The 13,014-nt window shown below is 41.9% G+C and overlaps 1 protein-coding gene across 1 annotated transcript in view; it reads left to right on the forward strand.

Annotated features, from left to right (window-relative positions):
- Positions 1–7,454, forward strand: part of CELF4 (CUGBP Elav-like family member 4) — a 557,691-nt gene extending 550,237 nt beyond the window's left edge. The window contains exons 14-16 of the mRNA XM_044681738.1: positions 2,888–2,953; positions 7,037–7,117; positions 7,435–7,454. Of these exons, the coding sequence (XP_044537673.1) occupies positions 2,888–2,953; positions 7,037–7,117; positions 7,435–7,454 (167 nt within the window). The remainder of the gene's footprint in view (positions 1–2,887; positions 2,954–7,036; positions 7,118–7,434) is intronic.
- Positions 7,455–13,014: the final 5,560 nt, after the last annotated feature.

Below are 13,014 nucleotides of genomic sequence, written 5' to 3' on the forward strand. Positions count from 1 at the left end.
ACCTTCTTTTGTGGAGTCACTCCAGATTATGAATGTTTCTTTAAAATGTGGCTTCTGGAACTGCTGCCAAAGTAGGCCAATCCTAGTTGGTGCCAAGGCCTGGTGCTTTGGGTCCATCACCTTTCTTGCTCAAGATGTAAGAATTATAATTCTATGAAGGCAGCCTAAGAAAAAAAGAAAGAAAAAAAGTTTTGTTTGACTACCATGTCACACATTCACATTGGCCTTGAAGTTCACTGACACTACTAGATCATAGAATTACAGATTTCAAGTTCAAATGAGAAAATATTTGTGAAGTACTTAGCATAGTGCCTGGCACACAGCAAGTGTAGCATAAATAACTTATTCCTTCCCTTCCCTTCAAGCTATAGGTACCATAGAGATAGTCCAAATTTCTCATTTTCCAGATGAGATTTTTTTTTCCTCATGGAAATTACTTTGTAGCCATGCTTTTCTCTGCATGAACATGCTCAACTGATTTTGCACCTAAGTGCAAGATTGACATTTATCTCTATTAAATTCCATCTTTTTAGCTTCAGTCCACTGAGATCTTTTTTTTTAATATTAATTCTGCCATTGAACATATTTTCTAATCGTTTAAACTTTGCATGAACTGCAAATTTGATAAGCATGCCACCTATCCTTTTATTCATCCTCGTTTGCTGGTAAAAATATTGAGAAAAAACATATCAGGGACAGAGCCTTGAGGTATACCACTGGAGACCTCTTTCAGGTTGATACATTAATCAGTGCCTTCTGGGTCATTTCATTCTACCACTTCTGACCCAATTTAAATTCTTCTTTCTCTTCATTGATCCAGAGGAATATATCATAGATGTAGGTCTTGATCTATGGATGTAAAAGGAAATTTGGAGGCTTAGTCATTCTTCTGATATTGTCTAGTAGACCTATTAAGAAAAAAAATGAGTTTGATTTTTCTATTTGGTTCTCAAGGAGCCCAGAGAGTTATAAGGAATCACTATATTCTTTTCTAAGAGCTCACAAACTACACATACAAGTAACACATTTTAGAATCTAACTAGAAAACAAAGTCAAGTTCACCAGCTTACATTTTAAAGTACTCCGTTTCTAGAGAGAAAGTCAGGTGTCCAAAATGAGCACTGAGTTGGGAATCAGAAGAAATCTGAGTTCAAAATCTGCCTCTTGGATGTCCTGCTTGTATTCTATAATATCTCAGCTCCTGTCCCACATAATCTGCCCCTCTTAAACAAAATATAGACTTCAAGTCCCATGTCTTGTCCCACCAAATCAGACAGATCCTTATGAGGGGCATTGAGAGTCCCAGCAATAATACGTATGGCAGCAACAAATGAGGAAGGAAAAAACACATAATAGGAGAAAAGGAATTTCTTCACATATTGTGTACAAGCTAAAGAATTTAAACAATCATGACCCTCTAACAGTTTCCCAAGGTAGCAATCTCTTCTGTTAGAGCTAGTCTAGGAGCCGTTACCATTGACCCTGGTAGTTTCCACCTCTCGGTCCTTTCCTGATCCCTGTATCCCCAACCAAAGCACTGACCCCTCCTGTGCCCTCTAGAAGAGGTCAAATGAGGTCATGGGGGAGGAGGTAAAAGCACCCCTCAACCACACATTTATATAGTATTTCCAACTTTGAAAAGCATTGCATGTATTATCTCATTTGATCTTCATGAAAAACCTTTGAGGCAGATAGAGAAAAATCATGTCAGAGTAGAGAAAGCACCGGCCCAAGAGAGAGAATGTGGGTTCATATCCCACCTCTGATGTTGCTTATGTTTCCAACTTTGGTGCAGTTATTTAGCATCCCTCAGACTGTTTCCTTAGTCATAAAAATAGGGGACAGAGTGGGACGTGGATTAGATGGCCCTTGAGGTCTCTTCCAGCTCTGGAGCAATGATCCTATTATTATCCCTTTTGACAGATTAGGGACTTGAAAGTTTTATTCATAACAATAATAAAAATAATATTGTAAATTACATTTATGTAGCACAGAAGGCTTGTCCAAAAAAAGTACTTTACATATATAAGTTCACTTGATTTTATGAGTTAGATGCTATTATTATCCATGTATTTCAAATGGGAAAACTAAGACTGACAGAGATTACATGATTTGCAGTTAGTAAATATCAGAATCAGAATTTGAACACAGATCTTTCTGACAAGTCCAGCACGTTATCTTGTTTGCTGCATTTCCTGAACTGTATGGCCGTAGATAAATCATTTAACCTCTCTGAGCCTCAGTTCCCTCATCTATAAAATGGCATCATAAGAATTTTAATGCCTCTCTCATAATGCAAGTGTGAGGTTCAAATGAGAAAATGTAATCAAATGCTTTGTGAACTTTAAAAGGCGATGACTAAAATTCTCCTCAAAGTCCTGTCTTCACCACACTAAACGTCCTCAGTTCCTATAATAGATCCTCATATGACATAGTTTCCAGACACCTCACCCTACTGATTTCCCTCTTCTGGACACCGTCATTTGTTTTTGTCTCCAATCCTGTCCAGTCTTTGGCCAGACCTTAAATGACCTGCTTGTAGATGCTCAGGTGTCCTTAGACTGTACCTTGCTGAAGGGACAGCCTAGAGGCCAGGCCTGTTGAGAGGAAGGCAGAAACAGCAACTGCTGCCAAACGGATTTGGTCCCTGCCCCCTGGGGCCCATGTATGAAAATAGAGCATCCCTTTCAAACCCAGGACCCCAGCTGGGTTGGGATCATGGAAGCCATCAGCCGGCAGCTCATAGTTCTTAGTGTAATTTCCAAAACAGCACAGGATGTGGGGGGCTCAAGACAGAGGCTGGGAGGATGCAGGAGGAGGAAGGTGCCACATGGATGTCATCGGAGGGAACCACTGACCTCTGTTCTCTTTTTCTTGTCTCCTCCAGCACAGAGCCCCACGGCGGCCGACCCCCTGCAGCAGGCCTACGCAGGAGTGCAGCAGTATGCAGGTCGTTAGTATTGACGCTTTCCCCCAATAGCACTTTCCCTAAGTCCTTCTTTCTATCCCCAATCTTTCCCTCCCCATGTTCCTACGATTCAGAAATAGAGAGATCCCCCCCAGCAGCCCCAGCTGTGCTCCCAGTTGGGAGAGGAGGCATGAGGGAGGCAGAGGGTATTCCCAAGATGAGATCTGGGGGCTAGGGGTCTGTTTAGAGAAAAGGGGTTTCCTCTTCCCCAGGAGTGACCCACTCAGAGCACTAGCTTGGATGAAGGAATGGCACTCAAAGCAATGTCGTCTCCACCTCACAACATTCCTAGCCTGAGACATAAGAAAAGAGGCAGATAGAGTTCTTCCCCACAGGGGAATTGATAGCATAGTTGGGGAACTAAAACTCACACATATAAAATGCAGAACAACAGAGGACAGTGTCTGGTCAAGTGTGAGATTGTGAGATTCAGCCCCAAAGTGCTAATAAGGGGTATTAGAAAAAGAAGAGATCTCTGTGAGTGGCAGCATTCACAAAAGGCTTCATGGAGGAGGGGGCACTGAAAACTAGAGACTACAGGATGGATAGTACTTGGATATGAACATGTAGATGAGAGGGGAAGGGAAGAAGGGAGGGAGGGAGGAAGGGAAGAAAGAAGAAAAGGTGGGAGGAAGGAACAAAGGAACGAAGGAAAGAAAGAAGGAAAGGTGGGAGAAAGGAAAGAAGGAAGGAAGGAAAGGTGGGAGGAAGGAAAGAAGGAAGGAAAGAAAGGTAGGAGAAAGATAGGAAGGTAGGAAGGAAAAGTGGAAGGAAGGAAGGAAAAGTGGAAGGAAGGAAGGAAGAAAAAGTGGAAGGAAGGAAGGAAGGAAGGAAGGAAGGAAGGAAGGAAGGAAGGAAGGAAAGAGAGTATATGCTAGGGACTGTCAGAGACACAAAAGAAGATAAAGAGATCTTACGGTGTGGTTGAGGAATCTAGACTCACATGTGTAACAATCAGGAAACAAGTTCAAACTTAGTGCTATAGGAGGCTAGAGTGAACCCAAGTAAGGGGAAACGACACTCTTTGAAGCCTCCCTTCTCTCAACAGAATCCTGCCAACCCTTGTCCAGAGGCAGGCTGTCTCTAGGTGCCCCAGGCTGATAGAAAATAGAATCAAATCATGAAACGGGGAGGGACATTGCCTGATTTCAATCCCTTGATGACCACTAACTCCTCCATACCTATCCCCCACTCCCTTGGGCAGGGACACTTGACCATTTCTCCCTTCTGGCTAGGTACAGTCAATCCTGGATTATCTGCACTAACAGAGTGGAACAGCAGCACAAATAACCCCAAATAGTAGATGATCCAAAACACTGAAAAATGAGGCAGTCATCAGGTATTACAAAAGGGTGGCTAATCCAAAAGAGTGGCTAAGTTCAAACAAATTCTTCTAACTGTGGAATCCAAAAGTCCTTATTTATTGGTTCTGCATTTTTTTTAAAACAATCAAAGATTTTCCATCCTAATGTCATCTGGTTCAAGCTAGTAAAACATACACACACAATAAATGTATTCACCTGAGCTCACCCTGATGACGAGGCAAGTTCTTGTGGGGTGTAATATGATATTTATGTCACAGAGAAGAGACATTGTTGACATTTGAGCTATCTAGATTGAGGTTACTTAATTCATTAAGCCCCCATGTAACTAATAACTCATATTGATCTAGTCCTTTAAGGGAATGAAAAAGTATTTATTAAGCACTCACTATGTGACAACCACCATGTTACAATTGGGGTTATAAATATTAGCAAGCAAGAGCTTGGATACCAAGGAAAGAAATAATAGTCAAAGAAGTGGTGACCAGGGGCAGAGTTCATTTGATCCTGCTTCATGGTTTAGAACTGCAGGGGACTAGGGAGGAGGAGAAAGGGTACCCAGGAAGTGGTTGAGGGTGTGGGAAAGATGTCAGGAATATAGGGAGTGAAGATGAGTTCCTGAAATAGTGATCACCACAGAGGTAGGCAGAGGCCTCATGGTGTAAGCTTTCCTGATACTGCACACATTACATTGGAATTCACAGTTAACCTTACATACAAAAACAGTTGGTATACACCTGCATTGTGTGATATGAGTGACTTCAGGAAGTCCTGGTGTGCCAAGTACCTCCCCTATGGCCTACAGCATCCCTCCTCTTACCCCCAATTTTAGTTCCTTCTCCTTGGGATATGCATTGTCCTCTCCAGGGTCCACTTCTTAAATGAAATCCTCTCCTGGGAGGGGGAAGCACATTCAATCCCCAAAAGTTTTCAGGTACTTTTTTGCATTATGGGAATGGTGGTGGTATAGGGAGAGCTAAGGAAGGAGAAGAAGGCACAGGAACAAGGGATCAAAACAAACTTTAATTTGACCAGCCCCGTTAATGCCAGTGGTCCTTGCTAAACTGACCCTTTTACCCTGCCTTAGCCACCTTAACATGAAGATGGAGACAGAGACAGAAGCCAGAAAAAGGAAGATCTAGAGAGTATCAGACTAGAGAGGAAAAAAGAGAAAAGTCAGAAGAGGAGGGACAAGAGAGAAAAGAAGATGAAGGGAGAGAGAAAGAGGAAAGGAGGAAGAGAGAAAAGAAGAGGAGAAGAAGGGAGATGTCAAGAGGAAGGAGAGAGCAAGCTATATGACAAAGAAAAAAGGAGAGAAGAGGAGGTAGAGAAGAAGAAATTAAGAAAGGAGACAGAAAGAGGTAGCAAAATGAGGATAGAGTGAAGAAGAGACAAAAGAAGAAAATGAAGTCAAGGTAGAATGAGCAATAAAAGGAAGGAACGAGAGAGAAGATGAAATAAGGAAAGGACACAGAGAAGGAAGTAGAAAGAGTAAGAAACAGAAGGACTGTGGGAGGGAAAGAAAAAAGACATATGGAGCAAAGGAAATAGACAAAAGTAGACTGTGAGAGCTGGAAGAAAATAGAAAAAATAACAAAGGAGGAGGGAGAGAGAAAAGAAAAGACAAAAAGAAAGAAAAAGAAAGGAAAGCTAAAGAGCAAAAGACAGAAGGAAAGAGAACAGGAAACAAAGGAGAGGGAGAGACAAAGAGAGGAGAAGGGATGGAGATAGAATTCCTGTAAGTGACAGAGAAATGTATTTGCTGTTCTGGGCTGGGTATGAAAAAGGTCCTTTCTTTTCCTATTTCTTCTGCTTGTGTCCTTGGTCTAAACATTACATACTAACATGCCCAGTGTACTGACTCAAGGCAAGTGCCACTCCTTGGCACTAAAGGAGAAGCAAACTAGTTAGTTTGGGATGACCCATAGCAAAGCCAGAGATAGAACTAGACAGGGACAAATTATGGTGGACTTGGACCCATTTTCTCATTTCCTAAATTAAACATGAAACTGGATTTAGCACTGTTTCTACAGCCTGGATCCCAAAAGAAAAACCAAGATCTCCTTTCCTTAAGCCCTTCAGCCTCCTTCATCTGTCTTATCTTTACTGACTAGTCACAACTCTCATCACCAACAGTGTCCTATTCCCAGAACAAAAAAGCTAAATACCTGAACTTCAATCCAAGAATGGCAACAGTGTTCCGTACAATAATGGCACATGTATTTTGTTGATTACCTGCAGCCTCTCTTTATCTAAAAAGTGGCTTTCCTTTTCCCCCTCTGCTCCACACCACCACTAACACCATTTTCCCGTGAGCCATCAAACAATTCGTTCATGACAATGTCAGCCTGCTGACAACCTGATCAGAAAAATAAATCTGCCAACAGAAAACATTACATCATGCCTTACAAATGGTCTGAGGTTATCCCTCGATTGAGGATAACCCACTGTTTCGGATTATCTCTTATTTTGGATTATCTGTCATCTTGGACGATGCATTGTTTTGAATTCTTCATTGTCTGGCTTTATCCACTGTTGTTATTTTCTCTGCTGTTGCTCCTCTCCATTGATGCAGATAATCAAAAGTTGGCTTTATCTCCAATGACTGAGCTGAAAAGCATATTTTGCCTTGTTTGATTTTGCTGCCTGATACTAAAATATTTCTCTGTCTCTCATTCTGTTTCCCTCTCATAGTCTTTGTCACCCTCTCTCACTCTGGTCTCCCTCTTCTTTCTTCCTCCAACAGCCGCTTACCCTGCTGCCTATGGTCAGATAAGCCAAGCGTTCCCTCAGCCGCCTCCAATGATCCCACAGCAACAGAGAGAAGGTAAGTCTGGGAGCTAGGATGCCTGGATCCCAGGCCCAGAATCACCCTACCTCCTTTCACTGTCCCTTCCCAAGTACAAGCCCTTTTATTGAGATCACTGACTCCAACTATCCTGAGTTTGAAAGGTGCCACCAAACCCATTGTCTTTTGGGGGTAGGAAGGGAAAAAGAAAAGAGGGCTGATTTTTTTTTTATGATACAGATACCATTTCTCTATAAAACAGATGTGTAGACTCTTTCCTGGTTGCTTTTTAAACAGTCCTGCCTGAAGTCAAGAGAGTGGATGATCTGTCCTTGAAATTACTCTGTTCATCATAGTGTCTGTGACTGTAGTGTGAGCCAACCTCCAATTTGCCTTTCAGCTTTAATCTTCTACTCCCTGTCACCAAACCAGCTACCTAAATTTTCTTCCTATTTAGGAGAGGAGATATATTGAACTGGGTCAAGGTAGGATTTCTTTCCAGGGGAGTGTCTTCCCTTCAAAGGTCCTTGTCTTCCCCTCATTCTGCCTAAGATGCTACCTCAAGGTGGCTAAAGGGAAACCATCTTTCTCATTGACTCTTTCTCAAGGGTAGAAAGAGACACAAGCATACTCAGAGTCACTCAAGTGATGTGTTCCATGCAAGAGTTCCATGACTTCCTTTTCCAATCAAATGGCATCATTTTCCACTCTCAAATGAAAAAGAGCCCTTCCTCTTCCCAAAGGGAATCTAGTTGTTAGCTTTCATAGGAAATTTGTATTCAATGATTACCTTAGCAACTAGCCACTTTAATAAATTGTCTCTGACACATCTAAATGCAACAAATATTTTCCAACGGAACAAACCAATTAAAACTAATGTTATCAGAAATTTATGTAGGTTTAAACAAAGACTTAAAGAGTTTTCATAACAAGGAGATATGGTTCCTATTCCTGGGGTGTCCCTAGTTCAATGGAATTGACATGTCTCACACCCTCAGGGAACTCGCAATGTAAATGGGGAAATAAGTCTATCACTGAAACAGGAGATAACAATGGAAAGGATGTTGAATATGAAGTCAGAGTACCTGGGTTCATATCCTGATTCCAAGACTTACTACCTGTATGACCTTAGGCAAGTAATCTAACCACTTTGAGCCTTAGTTTTCTTATCTATAAAATGATGGGAGTCAGACAAGTTCCCTTCCTGTTCTCAATCTCTGATCTTGTGGATGAATCTTAGACTGTAAAGTGCTTTAGGAATTACTCTAAGACGTGATCAAGTCATCTGAGAAAGCTTCTTAGAGGAGCTGCTCTGGGATTTTAAGGATAGGTAGAATTTAGAGAAGAACCCTGAGGAAGCTATTCCAGGTTGACAAACAATTTATACAGAGAGGAGATTAGAAGGGAGAGAGATTGGATCAATTATGGAAGAACAACAAAGAGACTGGGAATAGCAAAGACCAGTCCATACTCTGTTGTGTTGTGCAGTGAGGGTCTCCAGTGGTAGAAAGGGTATCCTATATAAAGACCTGGAAGGCAGACTGGATGTAGGAAATAGACCTCTCTCCACTCTGTCGTCAACCTCTCTCCACTGCCAGGAAAAGTACAAACATGAATAAAAGGGGGAAATACATGAATAAAAGGAGGAAATATTTTTTAAATCATATATAGGTGATACAATGTGGGCAGAATTCATTCTTACTGACACTGTCGAATCCATGAGAGAAATGGGAGGAAAATCCAGGCAGAAAGGAGGCCAGCTAAATCCAGACCCCACTGGGTTTTTTTCCCTTGACTTACTGTCTTACCTGCCCTTTCATTGGCTGACACCCTAAAGTTGTCAGACCATCATTTCCAATCTGTGTCTTTCTCCCTCTATCTCAAGACTTTCCTGGTTCCAAGAAGGCTATAGTAACTTCAGATTCTCTTAGCCTAGATGTGAACTGTCTTCCCCTCAATGAATTGAGATCAAGATTAGGTAATGAAAAGAGTCCTGGACTTGTCAAGATACCTAAGGCCTAACCTCAACTTTGATACCTTCTACCCACTCGACCTTACAAGTCACCCTTCCTCTGTCAATTTGTTTAAGAGGAATAGTCACATCTGAACTCCTTAACTCATAGATGTGTCATGAGGAAAGTATTTTAAGTACTATAAAACACTTTAGAAAAGTGAATTTTTTTTTTTACAAAAATACAAGATCTTTATGCTTTGGGTGGGCTTATTTTAGAAAGAAGTACAAGAAAAGAAGGTAATGGAAAAGAAGATCTAGATCTAGCTCCCTCTATATTTTCATGGAATCCTTCAGTTAACTTTGAAGAGTTTTCTAGTAGTGTGATTTTCTCCTTTTGCTTATTATTTTAAACCCCAGTAATTCCTTATAGGAGGCAGGATAATATGAAGATTTAGATTCAAGTCCTGCTCCATTAGATCACTTAACTTCTCAGTAGGCTAGATAATTCTCTAAGAGTTGTAGGTATTGGTGAAACCCAGATTTTTTCCTGATATAAGAAAGGGGAGCTCTAAAGGCAATTTACAACCTCATAGTGGGACAGTGCAAGCATTTAAGAATATTGAAGAGGGGGCAGCTGGGTAGCTCAGTGGAGTGAGAGTCAGGCCTAGAGACAGGAGGTCCTAGGTTCAAACCCGGCCTCAGCCACTTCCCAGCTGTGTGACCCTGGGCAAGTCACTTGACCCCCATTGCCCACCCTTACCACTCTTCCACCTATGAGACAATACACCGAAGTACAAGGGTTTAAAAAAAAAAAAAGAAAGAATATTGAAGAATTGGTATACTCTTGTGGTGGCACTACTCCCTTTTAGGTGTTATCTTCTCTTAGAAGAATATAAGCTCCTTAAGGGCAGGCACTGTCTACATACACACCCATTTTTCTGCATTTAGCTCAGTACCAGACACTGAGTAAGTGCTTTAGCATTCTTTATCCCTGTGGGGAAGGCTAGGTGTCTGTATTCTCTTCTTAATAGATAAGACCTAAATAGTTGCCTGAGGTAGATAGATGTTAAGTGACTTGACCTGGGAGGAACATTCCTGGGATGTCCCTAGTCCAAGGGAATTGATGTGGCTCACTCCAACTCCTTCATTTTACAGGCTGGAAACTTGAGGTCCAGGGAGACTTAGCCAAGGTCATATAGGTTGTAAGTGACAGAGCCCAGGACTCAAATCCAGGTTCACTGACTAGAAATCCAAGTGCTTTTCCCACTCTTCTACAGTGGCAGGATGAAGGGAACAGTGAGAGCAAAGACAAGGAGAACTAGAAAACTCTAGGTATACTCATGGAATCAGGAGTAGATCAGTAGACCAAAGCATAGGATTCATTTAATGGGTGGGGGACAACATTAGTCTGGAAGAGAGGGCTAGATTGGTCTTTGGGCATGAAGGGCCAAGCTAAAGTCCTTAGCATGATATGCAACAACATTGCCGGTGATGGACACATAAAACAAGAAGGGATTTCTACAAGCCCCAAATACATACAAAACATCTCTTTGTTTGGGGTCCTCAAAAAAGCCACAGTCCTATTGAAACAAAAATTATTAAAGTGTTTCCTCACCTGGTGCTGTCCAAAAGCCAGCCAGCCCTGTGTGTTACATTTATAGGGTATCTCACTGAAAAATTATATTAGGGAGCAGATCCATTCCAACATCAGCCCCATTTATCTGGATTGGTCATATATTGTGAATGGAAGATATAAGAACCAACCCATGGAATCTTGACCAGAGGGCTCTGGAATGGAAGATAAAGCCACCTTGCCCCATGAAGCCTTTGAGCAGCCAAGATAGGCATCACTTAAGTCTCAGAACTAAAGGTCATTCAATTTTTCTTTATAGGAGACCCCCTCAGGACATCTCTCAGAGCCTATTTAGGCTTATTTTACAAACAGCTCTAACTAGCTTATTTCTACAGCAGTCTTGGAAGAAACAAATTCGAATGGGGCTAGGGAATGTAAGAATCTGGTGTACAAGAAGTGACTGCTGATATCCTGTTAGCAAGGGAGGAGTCAGGAAAATCATTAAAAGCAGATATAGGAGCTGGCAAAGTACAGCAGTCAGAGACAATTTAATACAGGGGCAAATGCCTAAGGCGGTGTGGTGTAGTACAGGGCTGTTAGGCAGGGGTATGAGAATCAAATAGAAATGGGGGGCCACTGATACATAAGGATCCCTGGGGGCCACATATCGACTTGGTTTTAAAATGTGACGTTATCTATGTTTTCTTGTATTTTCATTTATTTTGTTAAATATTTCCCATTACATTTTAATCTGGTTCAGACTGCACTCCTATGCCTTGGGCCTTGTGTTTGACCCCTCTGATGTAGTGGACAGAGAGCTGACCGAAGTCAAGAAGACCTAAGCTGAATTTCTGCCTCTGCCATATAGTGATTCTGTGACCCTGGGCAATTCATCTAACTTCTGAGTGCCCCAGAAAGCTAAGACTATAAGTGACAGAGTAGATGCTGATTTGCATTGGTGGAAAGATTCCTTCCACTGGGAACTTATTAACTCTGTGAAAGTACAGGCTTGGTCCCTCCCAAAAGATGAGTTTTTTAACCGTCATGGGATGGTACTGTGGAACCATGGAAAGAGGGCATGATTTTGAGTGGAGGGGCTAGAATTTGCAAGGAAGGCTCCTTGTAGGCTGTGGTATTCAAGATAAACCTTGAAAGACGGTCAAAGGGAAACTAGGTAGTACAGTGGACAGTACCAGGCCTGGAGTCAGGAGGACCTGGGTTCAAATCTGGCCTCAAATACTTCTGTGTGACCCTGGGCAAGTCACTTAGTCCCAATTGTCTAGCCCTTGCTGCTCTTCTGTCTTAGAAATGTTACGAAAATAGAAGGTAAGGGTTTAATTTTTAAAAAAGAAAGAAAAAAGATAGTTAAGATGTGGATAAGGGGAAGAGGGTGAGTGGTGAGGAAGAAGGCATTCCAGAGAGAAGGCAGGTCATGAGAAAAGTGGAAAAGAAGAAATCATCATGGTGTATGCAAGGGTTATAGAGAGAGGTTATGAAATATCTTTTCCAAATGATCCAAAGATGTGCGGCTTTCTCCTTCTGAGACAGTATAAGTACAGTCTTACAAGAAATAACGAGGATGTAAAATATCTGGGCAGTCCTCTTCAGCCTGAGGGTCCCAGAAGATACTAGGGATGGAGTAGAATTTTAGATGACCCATTGTCTTCAGGCAGGGTTTCAATTCCCTCCCCTGATAGCTGATACCCACTTATGCTTATTTCTGAAGATCTATAATGGATTTGATATGGTCTCCAACATCTAAGAAGGACAACCCCTCCATTTGCATGGAGTTTCCCACTTTTCACATCTATTATTTCATCTGATCTCACAGCATCCCCATGAAATGGGAACCACTGAGATTATTATCCCCATTTTACAGATGAGGAGACCAAGACACTGAAGGGTGAAATGCTTCTGCAGGATCACAAAAGTCCTGCTCCCTAATCCAGTGCTCTTTCCATCCGCACACTGACCTTCTTGTGTTCTAACTCAAAACCTATTCACTGAAATATTAATCTTGGAGGAGCTATTCTCTGTCTCCCAAACTTTGTCCCACCCTACCCCACTACCCCTGGTTAAGCTGGAAGACTGCTCATGTCTCTTCTATCTCTGTCTGTCTCTGACTGTCTCTCTATCTCTCTGTCCCTATGTGTCTCTGTGTTTCTGTCTCTATGTCTCTTTTTGTCTGTCTCTCTCTGTGTCTCTCTGTCTCTGTCTATTTCTCTGTCTTTTTCTGTCTCTTTGTTTCTCTCTCTCACGGTCTCCATGTCTCTGTCTCTTTCTCTCTGTCTCTGTGTTTCTGCCTCTTTCTCTCTTCCTCTCTCCTCTCTCTCTCTCCTTATCTCTCTCTCTCTCTCTCTCCTTATCTCTCTCTCTCTCTCTCTCTCTCTCTCTCTCTCTCTCTCTCTC

The sequence above is a fragment of the Gracilinanus agilis genome, chromosome 1, assembly GCF_016433145.1.
Source record: "Gracilinanus agilis isolate LMUSP501 chromosome 1, AgileGrace, whole genome shotgun sequence".
Taxonomy (NCBI): Eukaryota; Metazoa; Chordata; class Mammalia; order Didelphimorphia; family Didelphidae; genus Gracilinanus; species Gracilinanus agilis.